This window comes from Somniosus microcephalus, chromosome 9 (assembly GCF_052327205.1).
Source record: "Somniosus microcephalus isolate GS21.2 chromosome 9, FLI_Smic_1.0, whole genome shotgun sequence".
Taxonomy (NCBI): domain Eukaryota; kingdom Metazoa; phylum Chordata; class Chondrichthyes; order Squaliformes; family Somniosidae; genus Somniosus; species Somniosus microcephalus.
This window is the reverse complement of record NC_140995.1, coordinates 189,019,116-189,046,845: the sequence shown is the minus strand read 5'-3', so window position 1 is coordinate 189,046,845 and position 27,730 is coordinate 189,019,116. Positions and strand designations below refer to the sequence as shown.

The window sequence follows — 27,730 nt, the reverse complement described above, 5'->3', positions numbered from 1 at the left end:
ACATTGTGAAGTTTGAGACAGCTTAGTCTCTTGTTCCCGGATTCACTATTGCTCATCTGGTCTTCGGAACTACTGTCCATCATCTTTTGTACTTTCTTGTACGGTTCCTTAGTAGCCTTTTTGTTGTCGTTGGTCTTCTTCCCAGACCTGCAAACTCGTGCAATGTGTCCCATCTTTCCGCATTGCCTGCATATTTTGTCCTTGGACCAGCAGTCCTTCTGGTCATGGGTTGTTCTACCGCAGCGATAACATTTTGCAAATCCCCGTGTCATTTCGTGGGTGCCGTATTCCTGTGGCTTTTGTTGTATTTCCGCAGGTCCCCTGGCTGCTGCTTCGTACGATACTGCCACGCTGAAAGCCTTATCTAGCGTCAGCTCTTTCTCTGAGAGTAACTTCTTCTGGGTTCCTTCACTCAGGAGTCCACAGACAAATTTGTCCTGTAGGGTATCTGCCAGTCCTGCTCCGAACTGGCAGTGCCTTGATAGCTTGCGTAGTTCCGTAAGGTAATCAGCATTGCTCTCATCTTTATGCTGAGTTCTCCTGTGGAATTTAAATCTTTCTGCTATCAGCAGCGGTGCAGGGTTTAGGTGTTCCTGTAGGATAGCAACAATTTCGTTAAAACTCTTCGCCTTCAGTTTGGCTGGAGTAATCAGGTCCCGCAATAGGCCGTACGTTCTTGCGCCCATTAAGTTTAGCAGTACCGATGCCTTTTTCTCATCGGCTATTTCGTTTGCCTCGCAATATACCTTGACTCTTTCCACATACATGGTCCAGTCTTCTATTGCATTATCAAAGGCAGTGATATAGCCAGTCTTCGGCATCTTGGAAATCTAAAATAGCGCCTCCCGCGCTTTGCCTTCTTCCCCGATTTAAAAAAATGGCGCCCCTGCGCTTTGCCTTCTTCCCTGCTGGATTAAGATGGCGCCTCCCGCGCTTTGAATTCTTCCCCGCTGTTGCTAGCGCTGCTTTCCACGGTTTCTGTTGTAAACTGCAGCTCCTCGCGGTTTTCTGCGCGTTTAATTTTTTAATTTTATTATTTTCCCGTCGTCGGAACAACCCTGCGGGACTCTTGCCTCCCTCTTCTCGGGTCTGTACGCTGCCCGGCTTCGTAGCACCGGCCGCGCCCTGTGTGCGCCACCCTCTCTCTCTCCTCTTCCCGACAACGCTGCTCGGCCCCGTTGCAAGCCACCCGCTCGAGTTCTAGACCGCCGCAGCCCAGGAAGGATCAGTGTACTACCTGCCACCAGCCCGATTAGCTGAAGCACCGTCGACAGGAACCAAGCCCCGCTCTCGACAGCCTCTCCTGCAAATCTTCAACTCCGCTGACTCAGAGGCAGATGCCCACGGTCGACGCCCGTTTCAACTGTTTCTTTCTTCTTTCTGGCCTCGACCTCTGCTCACTTTGCTTCAGGGATGGATCCCATGAGGTGGTGCAGACTGTAGGTAAGTTCGTATCTGCTCGTCGCCAATATTATGTCCGTGTATAATTGAGACACGGACGGCAGGAGTTGATTATAACAAGTCTTTACTGAATGGAGACAACCTGGAAACTGAAACTACAGAAGGCTGCTAGTGCCTTTTATACAGGGGTGGTCACTGCCGGTACTGCAGTCTGAGACCAGTTATTCCCTTAAAGGTACATACACAACACTTGCCATCTCGTTTTTAAAACCTGACTGACTGGCCATCTGTCCCTTTGTCCCTTTCTCTGTATTCCGAGCCAATGAAAAGTGGGGACTCTCAATTTCATTCCCCTTTCAGTGACTCACGAGTGGGCCTGTCAATAACTAGTTCTCTCCTCTTGGGCTATAGGTTAAAAGAAAACATCTTCTGCTATTTTCAAACTGAATAGAGGCCATCCTGGCTATTGATACTGGAATGAAATGATAGGCCCTCATTGTATCAGTTTAAAATAGATTGTGAGCTGTGATATTCCACAAACTGGCTCATGTAGCTTTAATCGATACATTCAGTGCCTGCAGTCTGTGGCTATTTTTAAACCTGTTCCAATTTACTTTGTTTTAAAACTCAGCACTCAATCATAGATGCTTTGTGAAGAAAAAAAATGATTAAAATCTAATTTATTTTTTATTTTAATTAAAAATGAAAACCCTGAAATGTGAGATTCCCTCTTCATTTAAAATCTCTCTCCCTCCTAATGTTTATTCATCACCATACACAGGACAGAACATTTCAATTGTTAGATTGTAATAGTCATATAAATAGAAAGAGAACAGCTGAGATATGCAAATCCTTGCAAGACTGTTCTTACTAAGGGTGGAGCAGGTGACCTGCGGTCAAGTTTCTAATAATGACACTCTGTACCATTGTAACAATGCACTGAGTTGACTTGGCTTCTGGTTTCCTGCTATCCTACCAGTAAGCATATATTCCTTCACTGGGTATCTCATCAATGAGTCAGCCAAGGCTAAGGGTGCACTTTCACTCTACATCATTACTGGTATACAACCTAAATCCAGAGTCAAGATACCTGAGAGAAGCAAAGTGTGACACCCTGGAAGATAGATTTTAACTCTGCTTCACCCTGGTTAGCATTAAACCAGTATAAGTTTGTGTGGCGAAATCAGTTTTTAATCGCTCTGGGACAGTATGTTTGTAGTGTCCGTGTGTAGATAAAGACACTGAAGACAGCAGTTGGTTCATAGGTATTTACTAAGCAAGTCTGGGGGGTGGGGGGGGTTTCTAAAGGATATACACAATACACAGGCTTATATAGCCCAAGTGGCAATTACCGGCATTACGCACACCTGGGGCTCTTAAAGGCACATACACCACAATTCCTCCCCTTCTAGCTAACTAGTACATCATATTTTAAGTAATTATTAATTACATGTTATATGCAAAATAATATACATTGCTGTATTAATTAATTATAAGTTAGTCTCTCAGGAGGCTTCCTGACTCGGTCCGGATAACGCCTCGGGGGTGTAGTAGTTTCTGGTGGTGTAGTAGGTTCTTCTGGCAAGGCTGATTCGGCTTGAAGGCCAGTGTCGGGTTCATCAGGCTCCAGTATCACCGGATCGGAGGTAGATATGGGTATCTCTACTTCATCGTTAGATGTATAGAGTGGTGGTGTAGGTTGTCCCTTTTCGGATGACTTGATGATTTGGTCAGCATGGCGCCTTATTATGCTGTCTCCGATGTCCACGGTATACATCAGTGGTCCTAATCGTGTGCAGATAGTTCCAGGCTGCCATTTCTCGGTACGGTAGTCCCGGGCCAAAACCGGTTGGCCTATCTGGAAGGCCCTAGTTGGCCTTTCATTCATGCCCTGAAACTGCCGGTTCTCCACGTCCCTTCGGATGTTGGGCTTGACCAAATCCAGCCGGCATCTTAGGTTTCTATTGTAGAACATCATGGCGGGAGTTTGGTTAGTAACCATATGCGTTGCATTCCTATATGCAAATAAGAAGTTATCCACCTTGTGCTGAAGTTTTATGTCTTCATTACCCATGGCCTTGATGGCCTTCTTGAAGGTCTGGACAAACCTTTCAGCCAGTCCATTGGCGGCGGGATGGTATGGGGCGGACGTGTAGTGCTTTACCCCATTGTTCTTTAAGAACTTTCTGAATTCTTCGGACACAAATTGCGGTCCATTATCAGAACATATCTGCTCCGGCAGCCCATTCCTGGCAAATATGGTCCTTAATACTGTGATGGTTTTTTCCGTGGTGGTGGAGGACATCTTTATTACCTCCGGCCACTTGGAGTGTGCATCAACTGCAATTAAGAACATTGAGTCCATAAATGGACCAGCAAAGTCGATGTGCACCCTTTGCCAGGGAGATGAGGGCCACTCCCATGGATGTAGAGGGGCCTGTGGCGGAGCATTTTGGACCTTCTGGCATCCTAGGCAGCTCTTGGTCATGTCTTCGATGTCTCCATCGATACCTGGCCACCATACAAACGCCCTAGCTAGGTTCTTCATTTTCACTCCACCCAGATGCCCCTCATGAAGCTCCTTTAGCACTTTATCCTGGAGTTTGGGTGGAATCACCACTCTGGATCCACACATCAAGGTTCCTCGGCACACTGACAGCTGTTCTCTTCTTTGCGAGAATGCTGGCAACAGTGGTTCGCCATGTGCTGGCCATCCCTTCACTGTTAAATCGTAGACCCGTGAGAGAGTAGGGTCATTTCTTGTCTCCCTTTCAATGGCAGAATTTGTCACCGGTAGACATTCCACTATGGTAGAGTGGAATATCTCTACTGGGTCTACTGTAGGTGCCTCTTCTATCATTGGCAACGGTAGGCGTGATAAACCGTCAGCATTCCCATGCTGTTTTGACCCTTTGTATTCAATGTTGTATTGGTGTGCCCCTAGAAAAAGGGACCACCTCTGTAGTCTTTGTGCTGTCATAATGGGGACACCTTTTTTAGGGTTAAATATGGAGATGAGGGGTTGATGGTCAGTCAGCAAGGTAAATTTTTGTCCGTGTAGGTAATGGTTGAATTTCTTCACTCCCCATACCAGGCTGAGTGCTTCCCTGTCTATCTGGGCATAGTTACGCTCAGCTGAGTTCAATGAGCGTGACGCAAAAGCTATCGGCCGTTCCGAGCCATCAGGGAATCTATGGGACAATACCGCTCCTATGCCGTAAGGGGATGCATCGCACGCCAGTCTGATTGGTAGTGATGGGTTGTAATGAGCCAAAATTTTCTCGGATGTGATTAAGTCTTTACATTTATGGAAGGCACGTTTACAGTCTTCGTTCCATTTCCAAATCACTCCTGTCTGTAGAAGATCATTAAGAGGGTGTAGAATAGTTGATAAGTTCGGTAAAAATTTATGATAGTAATTTATTAATCCCAGGAATGACCTTAATTGTAAAACATTTTCAGGTGCTGGGGCTTTTATAACTGCTTCAATTTTTTCAGGTGACTTATGCAACCCTTCCTTATTAATTATGTGGCCACAATATGATATCTGATTTTGGAAAAATTCGCACTTGGGGCGATTTGCTCGTAGGCCCCGTTCTTTCAGCCTAGTGAGCACCTGCTCCAAATTGGCAAGGTGCTCGTTGTCGTTTTCTCCTGTTATAAGGATGTCGTCTAGGTAGCATTGAGTCCCCGGAATCCCTTGCAGGACTTGCTCCATAGCTCTTTGCCAGATAGCTGGAGCTGATGCTATTCCAAAAACCAGTCGATTGTACTGGTACAGGCCTTTGTGTGTGTTTATTGTGAGATACTTTTTAGAGGTCTCCTCAACCTCCATCTGTAGATATGCCTGTGCCAAGTCAATTTTTGTGAAACGTTTCCCTCCGGATAGTGAGGCGAAAATATCTTCTATCCTCGGAAGAGGATACTGTACCGTGTGAAGGACCGGGTTTACAGTCACCTTAAAGTCCCCACAGATGCGAATTTTTTTCTGTTCCTCAGAGTTATTTTTCAATGTTTTTTTCATGACTGGAACGATGGGTGTTGCCCATTCGCTCCAATCTATTTTGGATAATACGCCTGCCTTTTCCAAATTCTTCAGCTCTGCCTCGACTGCTGGACGTATTGCGTATGGCACCGGTCTTGCCTTAAAATTTTTTGGAATTGCTGTATCTTCCACTTTTATTGAGGCGGTGATGCCTTTCAAGGTTCCTAGTTTCTCTTGAAACACTTCTTTGGCATTGGCCAAGATGTCTTTTAATCGTTCAGGTATGATGTCATCATTGTTTTTTTCCTTACTGGTCACCGTCAGTGCCTGAATGGAGTGCTAGTCTAAACGTATCTTCCTTATCCATTCACGTCCCAACAACGGTGGACCACCATCTTGTAGAATGTATAAATACAACTTTTGTATTTCTTTGCCGTTGTATACCACAGGCACCCTTATTTTTCCTTTGGGGTAGACTTTCTGCCCCGTATATGTTTTTAAGATAATGGATGTGTCTTTTAGAGGTATATGCGAAAATAGCCTCTCGTAATCTCGTTGATTTATTACGGTTAGAGCTGATCCTGTATCTAGCTCCATTTTAACTGGGGACCCTGCTATTGTGAGGGTAACCCAAATGGTTTGGTAATCCTCTTTGGCAAGTACATTATGTAATTTGAGACAGCTTAGTCTCTTGTTTCCGGAGTCGCTATCGCTATTCTGGTCTTCGGAGCTATTGTCCGTCATCATTTGTACCTTCCTGTACTTTTCTTTATTGATTTTTTGTTTTCTGTCAGTGGATTTATTTTGTCCAGATTGGCATACCCGTGCAATGTGTCCAATCTTACCACATTGCCTGCATGCTTTGCCCTTGAACCAGCAGTCCCTCTGGTTATGGGTGGATCTGCCGCAGCGATAACATCTTCCGAACTCCTGTGTCATTTTATGGGTGCCGAAATCCTGTGTCTCTTGTTGTATCTCTGCAGCTCCTTTTGCTGCTGCTTCGTATGATACAGCCATACTGAAAGCTTTGTCCAATGTTAAATCTTTTTCAGAAAGCAGTCTTTTTTGTGTTCCTTCACTTAAGAGACCACAAACAAATTTGTCTCGAAGATAATCCGATAGTCCTGCTCCGAATTGGCAGTACTTTGATAGCTTTCTTAATTCGGTTAGGTAATCAGCGTTACTTTCATTCTTGTGTTGATTTCTCTTGAAGAACTTGAATCGTTCCGCTATCAGCAGCGGTGTTGGGTTTAAATGCTCCTGCAGGGTATCAACAATTTCTTTAAAAGTCTTGTCCTTTGGTTTGGCTGGAGTGATTAAATTTCGTAACAGCCCGTATGTCTTCGCGGCCATTAAGTTCAGAAGTACTGAAGCTTTTTTTTCATGTTATTCCATTTGCAGTGCAATAAACCTCTACTCTTTCCACGTATGTGGTCCAATCTTCTATTTCGCCATCAAAAGCCTCAATATTACCAGATTTAGGCATTTCAGAAAAGATATGGCGCTTCCCGCGTTTTTTTTTCTCTGTAGCAACGATATGGCGCTTCCCGCCGCTGCTACCGATAACAACGCTGTTTTACTGTGGTTTCCGTTTATTCACTGTTGGAGACTCGTTCCCGACGGAGGTCTAAACGCTGACCTGCTTGCCGCGCCGGCCGTCTCTCGAGTGCAGCCTCCCAGTCCGTTATTGCTTGCCTCCAATTTCGCTGCCTGTCTCAGCTGTAGAGCCCGCCGCTGGAGCTCCAGCCTGACGCCCAGGAAGGATTAGCGCAGTACCTGTCACCAGCTTGGCCAGCTGGTGAAACCACAGTTTCTCTTACTTCCTTGAGTCTTCTGGACGCTGGAGGAATCGATGTACTTGAGGTGCTGCCGAATTGCAGGTAAGTCCGTTTCCACTTCGTCGCCACTGTAGTGTCCGTGTGTAGATAAAGACATTGAAGACAGGAGTTGGTTCATAGGTATTTACTAAGCAAGTCTGGGGGGGTTTCTAAAGGATATACGCAATACACAGGCTTATATAGCCCAAGTGGCAATTACCGGCATTACGCACACCTGGGGCTCTTAAAGGCACATACACCATAATTGCTCTTAAAGGCACATTCACCACAATGTTAGCTTATTAATATATTACTCCATCAAGCGGTTTGCCAAGTAAAGGACGATCTGGTAACAGTAGTGGTTACTGATGATAGTGTGGCAGAGCCACCAAGGAACTCTTATATGAATGTACATAATTGCCTTTAACAGAGTGAATCGGTATCTGTATTCGTTTGCTGCATGTAAATAGTGCGGTCTCTAAAGGGTTAAGACCGAACGCGATGTCACCACGTGGGTCACGTGACGTTCCCAACGGCAGGAAACGTGATGACGTCGGACTGAGGGGCCTCCCCTTTCAGTCCTCGTGGAGCCAGCTTTGAGTAAACACCTGTTGTTTAGTTCTCCTGCGTTTTTGAGTGTTACTTCCACCAGTTTGCATTAAACTTCGTTTGGTTATCTGATTGACTCGCTCTCAGTATTCTCGCCAGGAATTTACCAATTCCTACAGTGGTGACCCTGAATCTTTGCGGACGATCTTCGCGGAGGAAGCGAGACGCAGTGACACGATGGAAGCGAACGCAGTTGCTTTGAAGCTCCCTCAGTTTTGGGAACAACAGGCGGCCTCCTGGTTTGTGCAAGCGGAGGCTCAGTTCGAGCTTTGGAACGTAGTGCAGGATCAGACCCGTTACCACTACGTGGTCTCCGCACTGGACAGCTCCACAACTTCGAGGATCATCAGCCTGCTGGAAAACCCCCCGGCCGACAGCAAGTACGACACTTAAGGTGTGGCTTATTCAGGTATTCAGCCTCACCAAGTCTGAGCGCGCACGGCGGTTACTCACGCTGCCCGGGTTAGGCAACTCTAAGCCTTCGGAGGTAATGAGCCAGATGCTCACACTCCTTGGTTCAGAACCGCAATGTTTCCTCTTTCGGGAAGTGTTCCTGAGCCAATTGCCCGAGCAGGTGCAGGCGGCCCTCATGAGATTGGAAACTGAAGATTGTGTGGCGCTTGCCACCGAGGCTGACAAAATTTACGCCGTCATGCAACAATACTGCGCTGCCTCAAGGCATCCCGCCCAGAAGAGCCCCGCCCCGACGCCTCCACCATCTGGTTGGTGTTATTACCACGCCCGTTTTGGCCCGAAGGCCAGATGCTGCCATCCTCCCTGCGGGTTCAAGCTTAGAGCAACGAGAAAACACCAGCACCAACTGCGCGACGGGAAGACCGAACCTGAAGTAGGCCCCACGGCCGCGATGGCAATTGGCGATTCCGGGAATATAGGAGTCGTTCGAACAGGCTTGTCCGACCTCCTCTTCGATTGACTTTCGTTGTTTAGTTCTCCTGCGTTTTTGAGTGTTACTTCCACCAGTTTGCATTAAACTTCGTTTGGTTATCTGATTGACTCGCTCTCAGTATTTTCGTCAGGAATTTACCAATTCCTACAATAGTACACTTTACTTTTGTCAACCTGCTGGTAGTCCATTGGTGCAGTTGTAGGAAGTTGAGAAGTCAAGGTAGAAGTAGTAAAGTTCTCCATTTCCTTCTTCATAGGCAAACGAGAAGATTGTTTGTTAAAAGTAAACCACATGGGCACTTTGTAATCTGCTCTCTCAAGGTGTTAGTGCAGAGCTGAATGTCCTTATAACACTTGAATGTTTTCCCACCAAATCTTTGTCCATTTTTTGCTGAGCTCATGTATGTGTACAGAGTCTGTTAAAATTATACAAAATGCAAAATCAGCATTGGAAATCTGAAATTTTAAATACTTTAATAAATAGAAATTTGCAGGCTGAGTCTTTTCTTTAGGACTGTTTCTCAATTTAAAGTGAAGCAATATCATCTTACTGAAACTACAAAGTGCACTAATCTCCAAAATATTAAGAAACTCAAATTCAAAGCAAAAATGTAGAAGTCTATTTACCTTGTTTTATTTCACAAATCCTGTTTGATCACCCAACCTGACCATTTATCTTTTCCCTATCCTAAACCCTTTACTGCCTTGGTGAATGAGTAAATTGATATAATTCCCCTTTCAGCACTTTGTATTAATACTTTCTGCACTAGATGGCCATCTGGCATGTTAATAGCTGGAGTTATCATTAACCTACAAGCATTGGACAGAAATACCCATCCAAGTGCTGATAATCAGGTAACTGAATAGCATTCAGTACAAATAACACATTTACAATAATCACCTTTGTTGTATTCTCCTTGAAATATCAAAAGAACCAAGGCCCATCTCCCGAGCTACTTCTCAACATAAAATTGATCCTTGAAACATGTGATCCATTTACGTGGCAAAATGCTAGCATAGAGTCAGTGATGCGTACTGTCTCTTTGCTGGTCCTAGATGGATTGCTGACTGAGACAAAGTCAGTCAACAATATACTAATCACAATCCTTTGAAAATACATTGGAACAAAGTCCTTTAAAAACTGAATCTTGACAGCCATTTGCTGTATTCAGACACAAACTATGCTTGGGGCCAGACCTGGGCTTCACATGGGGCAAAAGTTTCAAATCGAATATGCCAGCTATTTAAATATATGAACATGATCAAGCCACCTATCTTCATAATCCCTATTTGTAGCATCACTGTGGATTCAGTACGACGCACATCAGCCAGCAGGGATTCAATCCTGTAGCTGAACTTAGTTTTAACCCTAAAGACACCATAAAAAGAAAAAAGCAAATAATACAGCATAAATTGGACTTTTATACTCCATTGACAGCGCACTATATTTGTGCCGTAACTTGCTGGAACATCGATCCGATAACAGCGCAGTAATGTTAATGTCACACATAGGACCTCGTGAGTGTCGTGCTCAATGGCTCATCTCCTTAACCAATGAAAGAAAAGGATAGAGAAAGGAACAGAGTGAAAGATGGAGAAGAAAATAAAGTAAATTAGAGTCAAAAAGAGGAACAAAGAGAGGGAAAGAAAGAGTGGATTGAGAGGGAGAGAGACAGAGAGAAAAGAGACAAAGAAAGAAAAAAAACGAACAAGCAGAAGACGACGACTGAGTGAATAAGCAGGGTAGGTGTGTGAAATGTACAAATATTCATGACCCATGAAGTATAGAACCAGAGGCCCTGTCCATCATAATCAGGAACAGTGGAACACCCAATGATTGATTTCTGAGAGGAGTGTGGATGGCAAGACTGGCACAAAAATACTGCCAAGGCAATTAAAAAGATTTTAAAACTTCTAGGAACAATTCACACTACCTGTTGGAGTGACAGGCCACAGCTTCATTGGTCCCTTTATGCGTCTCCAAGGTTGAGTGTCATGTCAAGACCATAAATCACGTCATTAACAGGGCCCTCTACGACATTAATTACCAGCCCTAAATGGCTGTGGCGAAAATAATTCATAACATAAATCCGGCAATTTCACGATCAGCATTAAGTTAAATGGGGAGCCTCAAGGCAAGAGCAAACTTCGGCTTTGGTGAGGCGAATAGTGGAGCATCCAGCAAATTGAGGAGAATTGGAACTCATGACGTTGCTCTTATTCCACAATTTACTGGAATTTTTAACTAATTAATAATGGAAAGCACCATTAATGTATCAATCTAAGGATGTGACATCCCAGCAATTTCTGTCCTTTAAGCGTTCTCCACGTGGTTACATTCTGGATTTTTGTTGCACAACATACACTGGCTTTTACTGTGCAAATTTCATCCAAACTTTTCCCCCTTTATTCAGGGATGGGAGGAGAACAAATAATTAAAACCCAAGTTGTGGCATCTTTGTAAAATCTACTTTCTCGAACATCGAAACACACTGAATGCACAGGCATTGATTTATCTCAAGTCCGATTTGGGAAGTGCCACAGAAATTGATCCATATGTACTAATACTGCTCTAACTGAAAGTCAATGCAAAGGCAGAATTGAGCACTTCGAGACTGAACCACAGTCTTTTGCTGACCAAATAATATATTTGGCCTCCTTATCTGAGGAAGCTTACTTGCCTTAGAGGCAGTGCAATGAATATTCACTAGATTGATTCCTGGGATGACAGGGTTGTCCTGAGGAGAGATTGAGCCTATACTCTCTGGAGTTTAGAAGAATGAGAAGTGATCTCATTGAAACATAAGGGCCTAGAAATTCACTGGCCTTAGCGCCACTTTTGAGGCGCTAGAGGGCCTAGCGCCGAAGTTATGGCCAGTTTAGAAATTGACAGGGGCCCTAAATCAGCGTTAGGCCGGTAGCGCTGCGCCGGCACCGATGACGTCATCAGTGTGCGCAGCGTCCCGGTTGCCATGGTAACCCGCCCGAACTCGGAAATTGAGTTGCGGCCGCCTCGCCCGTGGCAGCCGCAAGCAACGTTCTGGCAGAGGTGCCTTACAGAACTTTGCGCCGGCGCATTAAAGGCCCCGCGGCGGCCGGCCGCAGCTCCCTCCCCGGACTTCCCCCCCCCCCCCCGGAACAGAAGCAAGCCCGGCACTTGTCCGAGGTGCCGGGCTCATTTTTAAAAAGATTATCGCGGGCGGCGGCCGGGTGCAGGCAGCTCCTCCTTAACGGAAGGAGGAGGCCTGCACTTCCCGAGCCTGCCGCACCGCAGCGGGCGCCAGTTTTGAGGTGCTGAGACCCCTCAGTAGCGCCGGCAGCCGTTTGGGCGCGGCGCTACTGAATTTTTGGCACGCGCAGGGGGACTTAGCGCCGGCATTAACTTCCGGCGCTAAAGCCCTCGCTGCGCCAAAACCGAATTTCTAGGCCAAGATTCTGAGGGGAATTGACAGGATAGATGCTGAGAGGTTGTTTCCTCTGGCTGGAGAATCTAAAACTAGGGGGCATAGTCTCAGGATAAGGGGTAGGCCATTTAAGACTGAGATGAGGAGGAATTTCTTCACTCAGAGGGTTGTGAATCTTTGGAATTCTCTACCTCAAAGGGCTATAGATGCTGAATCATTGAGTATATTCAAGGCTGAGATAGATGGCTTTTTGGACTCAAGGGGAATCAAGGGATATGGAGATCAGGCAGGAAAATGGAGTGAAGGTCGAAGATCAGCCATAATCTTATTGAATGGTGCAGCAGTCTCGAGGGGCCGTATGGCCTACTCCTGCTCTTCATTCTTATGTTATTATGTTTACTACAATTTGGACATTGCCAAAATATATATTTTTTTAAATTTAGCTACAAATTTTTGTGCATTCCCAAAAGGAAATTTAAATTCCATAGCAATAACTTAACCTTGTAAGATAGTGTGCCAACAACTCCACAGTTAAAGAACATACCAAAGAATTGTTAAGATCTTTGTATCAAAACAATTATATGTACAGTAGTAAGTGGAGATTAATGGATATCAGAGTTACAAGAAAACAGTGTTTTATAACTCTGATCTCTCTTGTAAATTATGTTTGGCTCATTTTTGCTTTTCCCTTCAGTCTGGACACAGTCTATTTTTGAATAACTATTTAAAGATGCCCTTCTCTCTTGGAGTTCAGTCATAAATTACAAGAGCAAAAATAACTGCTTCAAATTCATTGCTGTTGTATACCATATGCACAGTTTTACTTATACTGGCCCTAAAGTTAGGCTGTAGGATACTAGCATATGAATGACTAACATGTTTGTCTGAAAATCCTCTATGATATGTTTGCAGAGACATTAACCTATTTCAAATAAATGGACTGATATAGCAAAAAGTGTTTCAGACAAACACATCGGCGTTTGTACACCCACATTTTACGGTGTAACTTTTATTGTTTTCAGGTAATTGTATTGCGACAGCTGTCTTTGTGCTCCATGTATTTACATACTGTGCAATGAGAGTTAAATACAACATGACATCACATAAAATGTATTAATGAGATTTATTATGCAGTGATATATATATATACACACACCAGGATACTCAAGAGGGTTTTGACTGAATAAATAAAAAAAGCAAATTAACTGCTCTAATAAGATTCTCTTAATAGGTTCAGTCAATCGACAGCTTTAAAACTAAAGGAGGTTAAAACAAGCCAAATCAGAAGCAAGCTGTGGTAAACACATTTCTTCCAAACAATTTATCACATTTGCAAAAAAAGAACGAGCCTTTTATGAACAAGCATTATCATGGCACAGCTTCACAGGCTGCACGCTTGAATACACATTCCAGTTAGGGATTCCATAACATAACAAAAGTGAATCATTTTTATAGTATTACAATTGCCTGGTAAATGTTGAGATAGTTTGTCTTGTGGAACCAGGAGCTGGAATAACAACCCCTTGTCTCTGCAACTCACGGAGAACATCCAGTATGGAGTCCAATTCTGTTCTGAAATTTTCCAGTTCATGATTTTTAAACTGTGCCAGCTTCTTCCACTTCTCGAGCTCCTGAATTTGTTCTGCATCAGCACAGTACCGAGCTTGCTGAATTAACTATTAGCACATTAAACAAAAAAAAGTTAACTGAAACCTGATAACTATTCAACAATCATTCCTTTAATGAAAAATAGATTTAAAGAAATACACTAATTAAGGACCAATGCTACCATTGCTGAAAATAATATTAATCAAGAGGCAAAAAAGAGGCTATAAAGAAGATCAACTATATGCTCAGTTTTCTATTATTAGCTTAGTGTACAAAGGAATGTTTGATTTTGACACCTGTGCATGTTACTTAAAATGAAAAATTGTATTGTATTTCATACCAGAGATAATGTGCCTAATTCTCCACATAAGCGTGGGCTTAGAACATAAAACTGTTCCACTGCACTTCACCCGCACTCCCAATTATCAGCAAGAGCCTCCTGGGACTTGCTTCATCGTCTTTAGAGAGGCATTTTTGGCACATGATTCCTGAATTGGCTACATTGCTTTTTGAAGGAGGTGCAGAGGTGGGGGCAAAAGGGTAGGTACATATGGATGAGTCCAGCAAAAAAAAAAATGGCAAGTTGTGTGAGCCTGATGACCTTTTTTGTCCTAAGTACATGACAAAAGCTTGACTTGGAAAGTCAGCATTTTCTTTTTACTTTGAAGAATGGTACTCCTGCCAGCAAGATCAATCATTGCTACAACCAGCTGATCGGACAGTTCAAAGCCTCACCAATGCACCCATCTACATGTTCAGCTAATGGGTCTACTACAGACTCAAGAGAGCTGGTTAAAAGTGATTCTCCAACACCAATTATAGCCCAAAACAGGTGATACTACAGGCAGCATGTGTTCATCTCCACTGATCTATGTCACAGCCTGCATAGCACCAATCTCAGTAGAGCTGATGACTTTAAAACTAATATATACCATGCTCATTTAAACACAATATTCACTGGGCAGAAGCAGATTTAAACATGCAGGACCTGAATTAATTTTAAAGTTAGCAGCTCCACTAACCGTGTTGGAGGGGAGTGCTAACTGGCTAGAAGAACGAACTTGCATTTATATAGTGCCTTTCACATCCTCAGCAAATCTCAAAGCACTTCACAGCCAATTAATTACTTTTAAAGTCTGCTGAGGGACTGTGGTTGATATCAGGGAAGTGTTCTCTCAGGCCAATGGCAAGTCACAATGGGTACATGAGAGTGCACCAAGCTGATTGGTCAGCAGTTTGTTAGAAATCAGTGGGGTCCAAAATGTATATGGTTATGCAGATAAAATTGTGACACGAATAATGCTGTGTTTACATGATGGTATTAGGACTGGAGACAAAAAGTCTCTTCAGACTAGTATTAGAATAACTGGATAGATGCTTAGAATCTGCTTGTGTTTTGGTTCTCTGCGGATGTTATAGCATTCTGTACTGTGACGGTCATAAATAATCATGCTTTCAAGCTAGCTATCTGCTGTTCTCCAGTTAGGATTTCAACTTTACAGAAAATGCTGGAAATACTCAGCAGGTCAGGATCGTCTGACGAAGGGTCATCGACCTGAAACGTTAACTCTGTTTCTCTCTCCACAGATGCTGCCTGACCTGTTGAATATTTCCAGCATTTTCTGTTTTTATTTCAGGTTTCCAGTATCCGCAGTATTTTGCTTTTGTATTAGGATTTCAACTTTGTTTATGTATCTCTAATTTGACCAACTCGGGCCCAATGCCTACATTTCTTCTATCATTGCTAATAACCATGTTATAATACTAAGGTATGAATCAGAGTTAGCTTAATAGAACTGCTTGTGAAGATAATTATAAGTTAATTAGTATAAAAGACATAGAATAAAAGGAATTTAGGGGAGTTAAGGTATCCATCTCATGAGGGAACAGTCTGTTAGATTAAAGGGAGATAGTTTGGATAACGGCAGGATGAGCAAAATGCTGACGTGGGCCCCTTGATGGAGAGGGTACGAGGTCAGGTCTTGTACTTGCTGTACCAGGGAGAATGGGGAGAGAGAGAGATAAGACAAATTCCAATGGAGGAACCTTGAATGGTCTTGTCAATAATTTGGCCCCAGAACCATCCCTAAAAAGAGAATGGCCCAGTAATTCCTGTCGGGGGCTTGCTGCGCGTGCAAGCCCCCGATGTGCACTTACCCGGCGCGCCGACATCTGAAACCTGGCCCGCAGTGGATTTCCTGTAAGTGGCCCGGTTCTGATCTCGGCGTGCTGTGCTAACCTGACCCAGCGGCGTAGTTAGTGCGATGTGCCGGCTGGGATCAGGTGAGCACTGTTCAGCCGATCAGGGGAGGGGAAACTTCATTCATAAATTTGATAGTAAAGACTGTCAAACTCATGAAAAGTACGGCACCCCAAAACACTACTTAAACTTTAAATAAAATTTTAAAAAGCATCCCAATAATTAAATTAACTATGAATAACTTTAAAAAAACTATTTTAAACAATTAATCAAATTTTTGAAAAAAATAAATTTTTAAAAAATAGGGTCTAAAACTAAACTTACCTTACTGTAAATTCTTTAAAAATAATAAACCTGTGGAAAAAAAATTCTAAATTGTACTAAAAGACCACTTACCTGTAAAACTAAGTACTTACGTGTGGTTTTTCAATGCGTAAAAACCGAAGCCCTTCACACATGCGCAAATCTGTAAAAATACAGGAAATCCAAGTCGCACGCGCTGCCCAATACTGCGCATGCGTTCAGCCTCTTAACCCTTTGAGTCAGAGGACAGGAAATGCCGGTTTTCAGCGCATGCGCTGTGCATGCTGAAAACCGGCAATTCCTCCTGGCACACGCGTGAGTACCCTGTCCGTACTCACGCGTTGTGACAGGAATTACTGGGCCAATAAAAGAAGCACCATGAGGGCTCATTCACACAGACGGTGAAGGGGAGAACCATACAAGAGCGAGCTGGTCGAACGCTCTTTCGAGAGTGGACCCACGCTCATTGAAGTCAAACACTCTTGGGGGTTCTAGACGAGAAGGAGAAAGGCTGTAAGCCGGAGAACTGTTCGCGCACGGCAGCCGTCTGTCCGAGTGGGACCGGTACCAGCTGCTTGTCATGGTCATATGTTTTTGCTGTATAATTAATGTGTTACATTCCATCTTAAACTCTGATAAAACACAATATTCCCACCATATTGGTTTGCAGTCGATCCTGATAATTTGAAAGAGATTGGTAATCTCTACAAGCTAACAGTGGCAAGCCAGCCAGGAGTGCAAAAGGGTTATTGTGGAGAAATGAGTTAAAGACGGACTCGGTCTATAACATCAGTACAAGGTGCCAGGCGGGACGACTGGGTAGGAAAACCTTGTAAGGGGGTGTTTTCGTCACTGAAATCTAAAACAAAATGGTGGGTGCTTATTATGAGAGATGAAATTGCGAACAGTCTCTCAGAGAAGTTAGGGTCCAGGGGGCCCAAGAGGTTATCGGAATCATCCAAAAGGACGGATGTAGTACTCCAAGCGCTTGGACGAGATATCCCAAGTGAATGTGAAGAAACTTAAAGCATAAAGAACAGGAGAGTGGGAGATAGAGAGGGGAAACAATCTAAGCTGCATGCTAACCCATATGAAAATAAATTAGTCTCTGATGAAATAAAGAAAGAAGAAAAGGAAAGATTCTGTCCCTTTTCTAGTCACTGTAGTGTCCCTTTAAAAAAAAAGCCAGTATGAATGTTCCGAAGCTAAAGGAAAACAAAAAGTTTGTTTAATAAAAGATTAAGGCCGCGATTTTATTAATGGAGGCGGGTTGGGTGCGGGTCAGGTGGTTTCCGGCTTCCAGTCCCGCCCCCAGCTGCATCCGGCCCACAGACGTAATTTTGCCTTGATTGACCTTGTTAAGCCCGCCCTGCGGGCTTGCCGGCCAATTAAGAGGAAGCGGGTCAGATGACGTCATTTGATGACGCGTCATCTGTGGGTTTCCTTAAAGGGACCACGCACAATTTAATTTTGACAGCTGATTTCTCTGTGTTTGACAGCATTGAGGTGCTGCAAACACTGACAATCACTGCACAAAGGTGACCTCTTGCACCCAGACTCTCCAATGACTCCCTCCATAGGCTGGAATAGATGACAGCTGCAGGTGAGGTGGCAGAAGTGATCTGTCACCGGTGAGAGAGGTTCTCCTAACGAGGTGTCACTGGACATGGATTTAAAAACTTGTAACCTAAAGAAATGTGTAAATGTATTAAAAATGCAGTTCCCAATATTTTCTTTCCTCACCATGTGTGACGTTGGATCCTTCACACCACTTCTGCAGCTGTCATCAATCCAGAAACATTACAGCAGACTCACAACACGCCACACTTACCTGGCGTGGTGTCCGGATGTCGGGAAACCCAAGCCAGAAGCGGCAAAATTCAAAAATAGGCTGTCAACTACCTGTTAATAGGCCTTTAATTCTCTTCCTGCCACTAGGTGTCGGGTCCATTCCTAAATCGGGGACCCGACCCTTGGGAAAATTGTTTGGAGGTAGGTTGATGGCGGGAGCGCAAACCGCCGTCAATCAAAACAATGTTAACCTTTGACCTGCCTCCAAACCCGCCCTCTGAGCACCGGCAAAATCCAGCTCTAAGTTTCAGTCTAAGATCTAACTTTGGCGTCGCGGTTGCTATGGTGAAATTTCCAAAGCAGTTTGATTTGATTTGTTTAAATGCGAAAAACTAATTGACAGCTGAATTTTCAGTGTTTGACAGCATTGAGGTGCTGCAAACACTGTACAAAGGTGAGCTCTTGCACCCAGACTCTCCAAGGACTCCCTCCATAGGTTAGAACAGATGGCAGCTGCAGGTGAGGTTACAGAAGTGATCTGTCACTGGTGAGAGAGGTTCTCCCAATGAGGTATCACTAGACAGCCAATTCAAAACTTGTTACCTACAGAAAAGTGTAAATGCATTAAAAATGATTTTCCCAACATTTTCTTACCTCTGAAACTCACCAGTGCACCATTAGATCCTTCACACCACTTCTGTAGCGATCATCAATGCAGAAACATTACAGCAGACTCAACACGCCACACTTACCTGGCATGGCGTCCTGACGTCAGGAAGCCCGAGGCAGAAGCAGCAAAATTGTAAAAGAGCCTGTTAACAAGTATCAAGTACCTGTTAACAGCCAGGTAAGTGGCTATAATCCTCTTCCCGCTGCTAGGTGTTGGGTCCATGCGCAAATCGGGGACCCAACACTTGGGAAGATTGATTGGAGGCGGGTTGACAGCGGGTTTCCTACCCAGTGTCAATCTTTGTGATTTTGACAGTGGTCCCGCCTCCAGTCCTGCACTCTGAACACCGGCAACATTCCGGCCAATGCATTTTACACTGCTGAAAGATGTAAAGGTCTTAGAAAGGGCAAAGAGGGAGGCTTACCAGGGTGTTACCAGGGATGAAGGACTTCAGTTATGAGGGGAGAGGTTGGAAAAGTTAGGACTGTTCTCCTTGGAACAGAGAAGGTTAAGAGGTGGCATAATAGAGGTTTTCCAGATGATGAAGTGTTTTGATAGAGTAGATGGGGAGAAAAACTTCCCTCTGGCGAGTGGGTCAATAACCAGAGGTCATAGATTTAAAATCATTGACAAAAGATCTAGAGGGGAGAGGAGAAATGTTTTCACTCGGTTGTTGGGATCTGGAACGCTCTACCTGAACAGGTGGTGGAAGCTGATTTCATAAATAATTTAAAAAGGGAATTGGACAGGTACTTGAGGATGAGGACCTTACAGGGTTACGAACAAAAAGTAGGGGTGTGAGACTAAGCACGACTGCTCTTTCAAAGAGCCAGCACAGACACAATGGGCTGAATGGCCTCCTTCTGTGCTGTAAATTTCTATTATTCTAGGATTCTGTTCTGTTATCACTATGGCTCTTATTATTATCTTGTCAGGCTCAAGTTAAATATTTTTCACTTAAATCACAGTCCGCCACTTACCTCGGCTGCACTTAGCCCGCCAAATTTTCTGTGTGGTTATCATATGATATGGACTGTACACTTTGGGTACTATATTTCCACAACAGGGTGAAGATTACTACCGTCATTATGCACTTTTCCCTCACACATACAGCTTTGTGTGCACCTTTGGAAATGGCTTAGTGAGTTGCAGTGAATGGTGAGACATAATGGTACCCCCCGCAATGGCGATGAGTGCAAAAGGAATGGCTTGGGCATTGCAGGGATGCTTTATGGTGCTGGTGTGGGGTGGTACCAACCTGGCGCATCATGTGGCAGCCAGGGTCAAGTGACGTAAATGTGGCCATAGTGAGGCCATCCCTGGCCATCAATGTGGTCGGGTACTGATGCCCTGTGTCCTGTCCAGCATCAGGTGATTGCGGAGAAGGTTGGTGCTGCTGGTGTGCCTGGTGATGATGATGTTGAGGCTGATTGTGGTGGGATTCTGAGGACCAAGGTGAGATTTTTTCCAAGGGCACCGATGCTGATGGAATAGATGGCAGCTGAAGTTGAGATGACACAAGCGATCTGTCAATGGTGAGATAGATTGTTCCAAGGACATGACAGTGGATAGAGTTTACTCCAAACACTTCGAAACTGCTTAAAGCTCAAAAGTGTGTTCCAAATCACTGAAGGCTCCAGCTTCTAATATTGGAAAGTGAACAGCTGTGAAATGGTAGCTTTTATACCACTTTTGCAGCTGTCATCTATTCAGAGCAATGGAGAGTCATTGAAAACCCGACCTACTTACCGGACGTGATCCCCGAGCGCCGTGAAACTCGTCAAAAAGCTGAAAAAATGGTAAGTAGATGGTAAAATGCTATTTAAGTACCTTTTAACAACCTTTTAACTATTTCAACTGGCTCACCTGTCGCTTAGTGTCAGGTCTGTAAAGTGCAGGCAGACCCAGCACTTGGGAAACTGACACGGGGTCACAGCGGGCTCTGGACCTGCTGACAATTTTTTAGATTTTGAGAGCGACCCGCCTCTGAATCCGCCCTCTGAGCGCCGGCAAGATTCCAGCCACAGAATTTGCCCACAAGAGCTCAAAATTCCCAGCACTAAATTCAAATTCAGGCTCCAGATAAAAGGGCAAAGATTCTTGCAGGCATTTTGCATTGGTCACACTTGAGCTAATCAGCAGATTAAAGAGATGGTGGTCATTTGAACCAATCAATTTTTGTCATATGGATGAATGATGCTTTTGAGGTGCATCACTTTTGAGGTGTGAAATGTGAATCATGTACACTTTTTATCCAAAAGATTAAAATTACATGGTTTCTCATTCCATTTCTGTAATTACTTTGCTGCCCTTCTTGCACCACTTAGAAACTAATTATACAGTACCTGTTGGAATTCTTGCTCCCTCTGAGCATACTTGAGCTCCATCTTCTGAATCTTCCTTTCCAGGGCCAAGAAGTGCCTCATCTCTGGACTGTGATTCTCTTTGGCTTCCCTGAGTTCTTCTAAAAGCTTGGTCATCTAGGAGTTGAAATTTAATTACATACAGATCACAATTATTTTTTACAAAAGAGTATATTATAAAAAGCATGCACATAGGATTATGCCAACATAGAAGGAAAGATACATATTAATATAAAGGACTGGAATTTGCGGTCAGCAGTAAAGCGAAGTGCTCACTGCTGGGCCCGAAGTACGCTCTGCACAAGGATCTCTCAATCCCTGTGTCGAGAAATTCGGGTTTTACGACCATCAATTCAATTCTACGGACTGTAGTGGGGATCCCCTTGTGCGAACTGCTGTGACGTCAACAGACTGTCTATGCAGCCAATCAAAAGGCAGAATTATCACAGACAGTGAACAAGGAAGTGAGTAAGCTCTTCAAATTCTAACCTTTTAAAATAGTGAGAGTGAGCAAAAGAAAGATCAGGGTTTCACATGGGAAAAGGCAAACCTGAAATAAAGATGGCCAAACTTTTAAAAAAACAATTTTTTTGGAAAAGTTTCTTAAAAATGTTAATTTTTATTAAGGTGGAGAAATTTCAGACTGCACAAAATTAAAATTAGTTTTGCAGGCCCATAACATTTGTTTATCTGTTAAAACCCCAGTTACACCCAATTCCTTTGGGTCTAACTTTTAGTGGGGAAATTAACAGCGTACTTACTGCGGTAGAGCCGAAGTTTTTGTCAGTTTCAACGATTTATGAGATTTCACTGATTACCGACTTTCTGGGGGGGGGGGGGTCATGTGGTGGTGGTGGGCACAGCACAGCCTGTTTCGGAGCGGTCACTGACAGGGCGCAACTTCAGGATTTCCACATGCGCCTGATCCCGAAGTTGCGGTCAGTTTCCTGCGGTCAACCGTGTCACCTTTGACATGGATGACCACTCCATCCTTCTCCAACGCCTCTCCACTGTCGTCCAGCTGGGTGGGACTGCACTCGCCTGGTTCCATTCTTATCTATCCAATCGTACCCAGAGAATCACCTGCAATAGCTTCTCTTCCTGCTCCCGCATCATTACCTCTGGTGTCCCCCAAGGATCTATCCTTGGCCCCTCCTATCTCTCATCTACATGCTGCCCCTTGGCTACATCATCCGAAAACACAGCGTCAGTTTACACATGTACGCTGACGACACCCAGCTCCACCTCACCACCACTTCTCTCGACTCCTCCACAGTCTCTAAATTGTCAGATTGCTTGTCCGATATCCAGGTCTGGATGAGCAGACATTTTCTCCAATTAAATACTGGGAAGACCAAAGCAATTGTTTTCGGACCCCACCACAAACTCCGTCCTCTAACCACCGACTCCATCCCACTTGCTAATATCTGTCTGAGGCTGAATCATACTGTTCGTAATCTTGGTGTCATATTTGACCCTGAAATGAGCTTCCGACCACATATCCGTGGTATAATTAAGACCACCTATTTCCACCTCTGTAACATCGCCCATATCCGCCCTTGCCTCAGCTCATCCACTGCTGAAACCCTCATCCATGCTTTTGTTACCTCTAGACTTGACTATTCCAACGCACTCCAGGCTGGCCTCCCACATTCTACCCTACGTAAACTTGCGGTCATCCAAAACTTGGCTGCCCGTGTCCTGACTCGCACCAGGTCTCGTTCACCCTCCACCCCGTGCTTGCTGACCTACATTGGCTCCCGGATAAGCAACGCCTTGAATTCAAAATTATCATCCTTGTTTTCAAATCCCTCCGTGGCCTTGCTCCTCCCTATCTCTGTAATCTCTTCCAGCCCCACAATGCCCCCACCCTCCACCCCGCTCGAGATATCTGCGCTCCTCTAATTCTGTCCTCTTGAGCATCCCCGATTATAATTGCTCAACCATTGGTGGCCGTGCCTTCTGTTGCCTAGGCCCTAAGCTTTGGAATTCCCTGCCTAAAACTCTCTACCTCTCTTTCCTCCTTTAAGATGCTCTGTAAAACCTACCTCTTTGACGAAGCTTTTGGTCACCTGCCCTAATTTCTCCTTATGTGGCTCGGTGTCAAATTTTTGGTCTTGTAATACTCCTGTGTAGCATCTTAGGACGTTTTTATTATGTTAAAGGTGCTATATAAATACAAGTTGTTGTTGTTTCAAAGGCGCAATGACGGCGAACGCTGCCAGTTTGCCATCATCCAGACAGTAAATTCCGGGCCAATGTCTTACCAGAAACATCAAAGTGCTTCATATAAGATGAATTATTTGGTGCAGTAATCACTACGTAGTCAAACATGGCAGTTGTTTTTCTGCACGACAGCACCGATAGACGCATCAGTTAATCTAATTTTGGTAGTGCTCATTAAGAGAGGAATGTTAGCCAGCGAGTGATAATGTTTATGCAACATGACATTTGGTACTAGTGGCAGACACAGTATTGCATCAGTAGTGAAGACATTCTTTTGAAACAGGAATGCAATCTCATCATGGAGCAGCTGGCACCAAAATATCTGCAGCGGTTTCTCTTTGAATACATGAAATACACTACTAGACCAGTTTATTGAAAAGTGACATTCCTATTAACTTGGCAGAATAGAACATGGATTAACAATTTCCTCAGCTATACTAACAATATTTAGTGCAAGATTGAGTTGAATGAACTCTAAATGGGATTTTAATGAGTTCAGGAACATTGTTGGGTCAAAGAAGCTGCTTTTCTCTGGCAATATAGATTCTCTGTCCAGATATTTAAAAAGATAGCTAGGATGGTGGCTATTTGTTTACTAAGTTTTAAAATGGAAGACAAGATACATGCCATTCATAAGAAATTGAAAAAGCTCTATATCAAGAAATTAGTTCAGATAAGGGTTCTTTTTCCATGTGTAAATGGAATTGTACTCTGCAAAAGGTATTTGCAATTTAGATACTCTTGGGGTGAAATCCCTCGACTCTTGGGGTGAAATCCCTCGACTCTTGCGGCACACTCCCGCCATAACTCCAGTGGGAAGGCTTGAAAATAGCCTGCAATCCGGATACCCTGGCCTGTGCGGAGTGTTCCTCCTCACCCTTACAAGGCTAGTGACATGGGGTAGGGCCAGGAACTCCTTATGCTCAGCGTACCTGTGACCTTGCTTTTGCAGACTGTAGTGGTTATATTACTGGACTAGTAATCCAGAAGCCTCGACCAATAATAAGAGAATGTGAGTTAAATCTCACCATGGCAATTTGAGAATTTAAATTCAGTTAACAAACCTAGAAATAAAAAGCTAGCATCAGTAAAAGTGACCATGAAGCTGTTGGATTGTCATGAAAACCCCACTGGCTCACTAATGTTCTTCACGGAAGTAATAATAATGCAGTACAATGAAATGTAGGCTTGCGGCTCCCGAGAGTGTACATTTAGATTAAGACATTTAAACATTCAACATTCATTTGGCTTGTAATACATTAACATAAACATAACCATAATAAAGTGCATTGGCAGATGTGCAGGCTTTAGAGTTTATTTGTGGAGTTCAGTAGGATGACAGCCCTGGGAAAGAAGCTGTTCCTAAATCTGGTCGTTCGGGTGCGAATGCATCTGTAGCGTCTCCCAGATGGCAGGAGGGCGAACAGACTGTGGCTGGGGTGGGTAGGGTCTTTGATGATGGTCCGTGACCTCCGTAAACAGCGTTTCTGGTATATGTGCTCTATGGTCGGTAGCCGGGTGCCGGTAATGCGTTGGGCAGTTTTGACTACCCGCTGCAGGGCTTTCCGGTCATAGTAGCTACAGCTGCCATACCATACTGTGATACAGTTCGTCAGGATGCTCTCTATTGTGCAGCGGTAAAAGTTAGAGAGGATCAGGGGTGACAGGTTACATCTCTTCAGCCTCCTTAGGAAATATAGGCGCTGCTGGGCCTTCTTCACCAGAGAGGAGGTATTGAGGGACCAGGAGTCCTGTCATCCTTACCATGTCTAGCCTATACGTGACTCCAGTCCCACACCAACATGGTTGACTCTTAAATGCCCTCTGAAGCCACTCAGTTGTTACAAAGAATAAACCGATACAAAGAATAACGAGAATAAAACTGGACCAAACAATTCATCTGCTGCCTAGGCCATATAAATCGGCGTTCATTCATCATCGCTGGATCAAAATCCTAAAACTCCCTACCTAATAGCATTGTAGGAGAACCTTGTTAAGCACTGAAATCCTTATTGTCACCACTTTGACTTTGACAGATTTGTGTGCACTTTTGAAAGTGTCTTAGTGAGTGCCAGTGAATGGGGAGGCATAATGCTCCCCCACCCCGCCCCAATGGTGATGAGTATGAAACGAATGGCTTGGACATTGTAGGGATGCTATATGGTGCTGGTGTGGAGTGGTGCCAACCTGGTGCATCATGTGGCAGCCAGGGTGTACGGTGTTAAGTGAAGCAAATCTGGACATGGTGAGTCCATCACTGGCGTCCCAGGCGTAATGTGCACAGGTGATGATGCCATGTGTCCAGTGCAGCATCGGTTGATTGCAGAGAAGGTTGGTGTGGATGTTGGTGCTGCTGATGTGCCCGGTGATGCTGTTGGGATTTTGAGGACAAAGGTGAGATTTTTTCAAGGGCACCGATGCTGATGGAATAGATGGTAGGTGAGGTTGAGATGACAGAAGTAGTCTGTCAATGTTGAGATAGGTTGTTCCAAGGAGGTGACAGTGGATAGAGGATGTGTTTGGCGAGTCAGGCGGAGGCAGCGCAGCGCATCGGGACACAGCAGCAGCCACGACAACTCGCAGTCTGACTGGGAGGAGGGGAGCCGGGAATGGTGGCCAGAGGGTGAGCGGGAGAAGCAGTCCACCACACGTGGAGCCGAGCCGGCAACAGTGAGGAGGAGGCCACGGTGACGAGGAGGACAGAGCAGCTGAGGGACATCGTGCTCCTGCTGCCACTGGATGCCAAAGAATTGTCTTTCTGAACACGGCACTGTAAAAATAGCTGACGTGTCCCTACGGGGAGTAAGCATTCCATTGTACTTGTACTTGTACTGGTTACATGTGGCAAATAAAATTGAATTGAAGTACATAAAGTTCAAAAGTGGGTTCCAATTCATTAATGTTCCAGCTTCTAAGATTGGGAAGTGACCAGCTGTGAAATGGTAGGTTTTATACCACTTTTGCAGCTTTCACCTATTCACAGCAATCCACAGTCATTGAGAACCCGATATACTTACCTGATGTGATAGCCGCTCTCCGGGAACCTCATTGAAAACCTGGTAAAATGTTACGTACATGGGAAAATGGTTCTTAACTACCTTTTAATAAGCTTTTAACTATCTAAATTGGCTGAGCTGCTGCTTGGTGTCGGGTCTGTTCAGAGATGACAGACCTGACTCTTGGGAAACTGACAAAGAGACAGGTTTACAGCGGGATACCGACCCGCTGTCAATCTTTGTGATTTTGACAGCGGACCCACCTCCAAACCCACACTCTGACGCCGGTAAAATTCCAGCCAGAGAGAGAGAAACAAAAGCATATATTGATTTCTTTTGTTTATACCTACAATGTCACAAGAGATCAGCTAGTAATATATTTAAGAAGCTCAGGTTACAAATGAAAAACTTTTCAAAATGCTGCTCGATTCTGAATGGCACTTCTAACCGCCAGTCTGAAAGTGACAAACACATTTGAAGGGAGATTTTTCTCTATTGGTATCCAGTATGCATCATGTGGGGACAGCTGTTTCAGACGCCTTTCACTGCAGCGCTGACTGAGTAAACTCACTTGAAAAATGAGGCAGGGAATGCATCCTCCTACCTCATCACAGTGCCAATACTTGGCCTGTGCCTACTGCAGGTGCAAGCCCAGTTATACATCTTGGAAAAGCTCCAGGAAATGCCATGGGGGTGGGAACTTGACACAATGGGCCCCTTTTCCTCTTCCCTGCCTCTGGGGTTTGCCCATTCCCTAGGTATAGGGCAGAGGAATATCTACCCTTCAACCTCCAGAGTTCCCTGACCAAGAAGCCATTAATCTCAGAATGATCTGAACCTTTATTTACTTAATAATTAGACTTTTATGGTCGTAAAGGGGCACAGATCCACCTCATTAGAAAAATGTGTTATACATTACAAAGTAGAACACTCCTGTCCTTACAGAATAGCGCATCATCCAATTTACCATAAGCAATGGAGATCTACTACTTTTAAATAATCATTGTAAGCAAACATGTAAATGGCACTCAATCCAGTTCCACTGAAATGCATTTAAAGTGATAAGGTTACAGGACCAGTGATTTTTTGGCAACATTTGGTTTACTGCAATGAATTGCCTATGCTCCCTGCAAAGTCATTCTTCAGCATGCACTAAATTTTCCAATTTACAAACTTCAGAAAATCAGCAAATCAAATTCTAGGCTTGTGCATCAATTGCAAATGCGGAGTTTAGTATTCTGTAGTGCTCATATGCATAATTGGGCAACAAATACTTGCCTAGTTCCTCAATCAAAGTTCTCAAGGATCAGAGTATTGGATTGCTAAATTTCCTGGAATTTGTTTTGATCATTCAGTTTTATTGGATTTTAGTTTAAGTATTGTAGAATTTTTACAAACATCTTTTAACTCAATCTTAATGAAATAAATACTTGCATTCATAACCCTGGTTT

At 44.2% G+C, this 27,730-nt stretch overlaps 1 protein-coding gene across 1 annotated transcript in view; it reads right to left on the bottom strand.

The window, feature by feature from the left end:
* Nucleotides 1-13,226: 13,226 nt before the first annotated feature.
* Nucleotides 13,227-27,730, bottom strand: part of cep162 (centrosomal protein 162) — a 208,103-nt gene continuing 193,599 nt past the window's right edge. The window contains exons 27-28 of the mRNA XM_085997703.1: nucleotides 21,040-21,174; nucleotides 13,227-13,798 (exon numbers count right to left, since the gene is read on the bottom strand). Coding sequence (XP_085853829.1) covers nucleotides 13,580-13,798; nucleotides 21,040-21,174 — 354 coding nt within the window. The 3' untranslated portion in view covers nucleotides 13,227-13,579. The remainder of the gene's footprint in view (nucleotides 13,799-21,039; nucleotides 21,175-27,730) is intronic.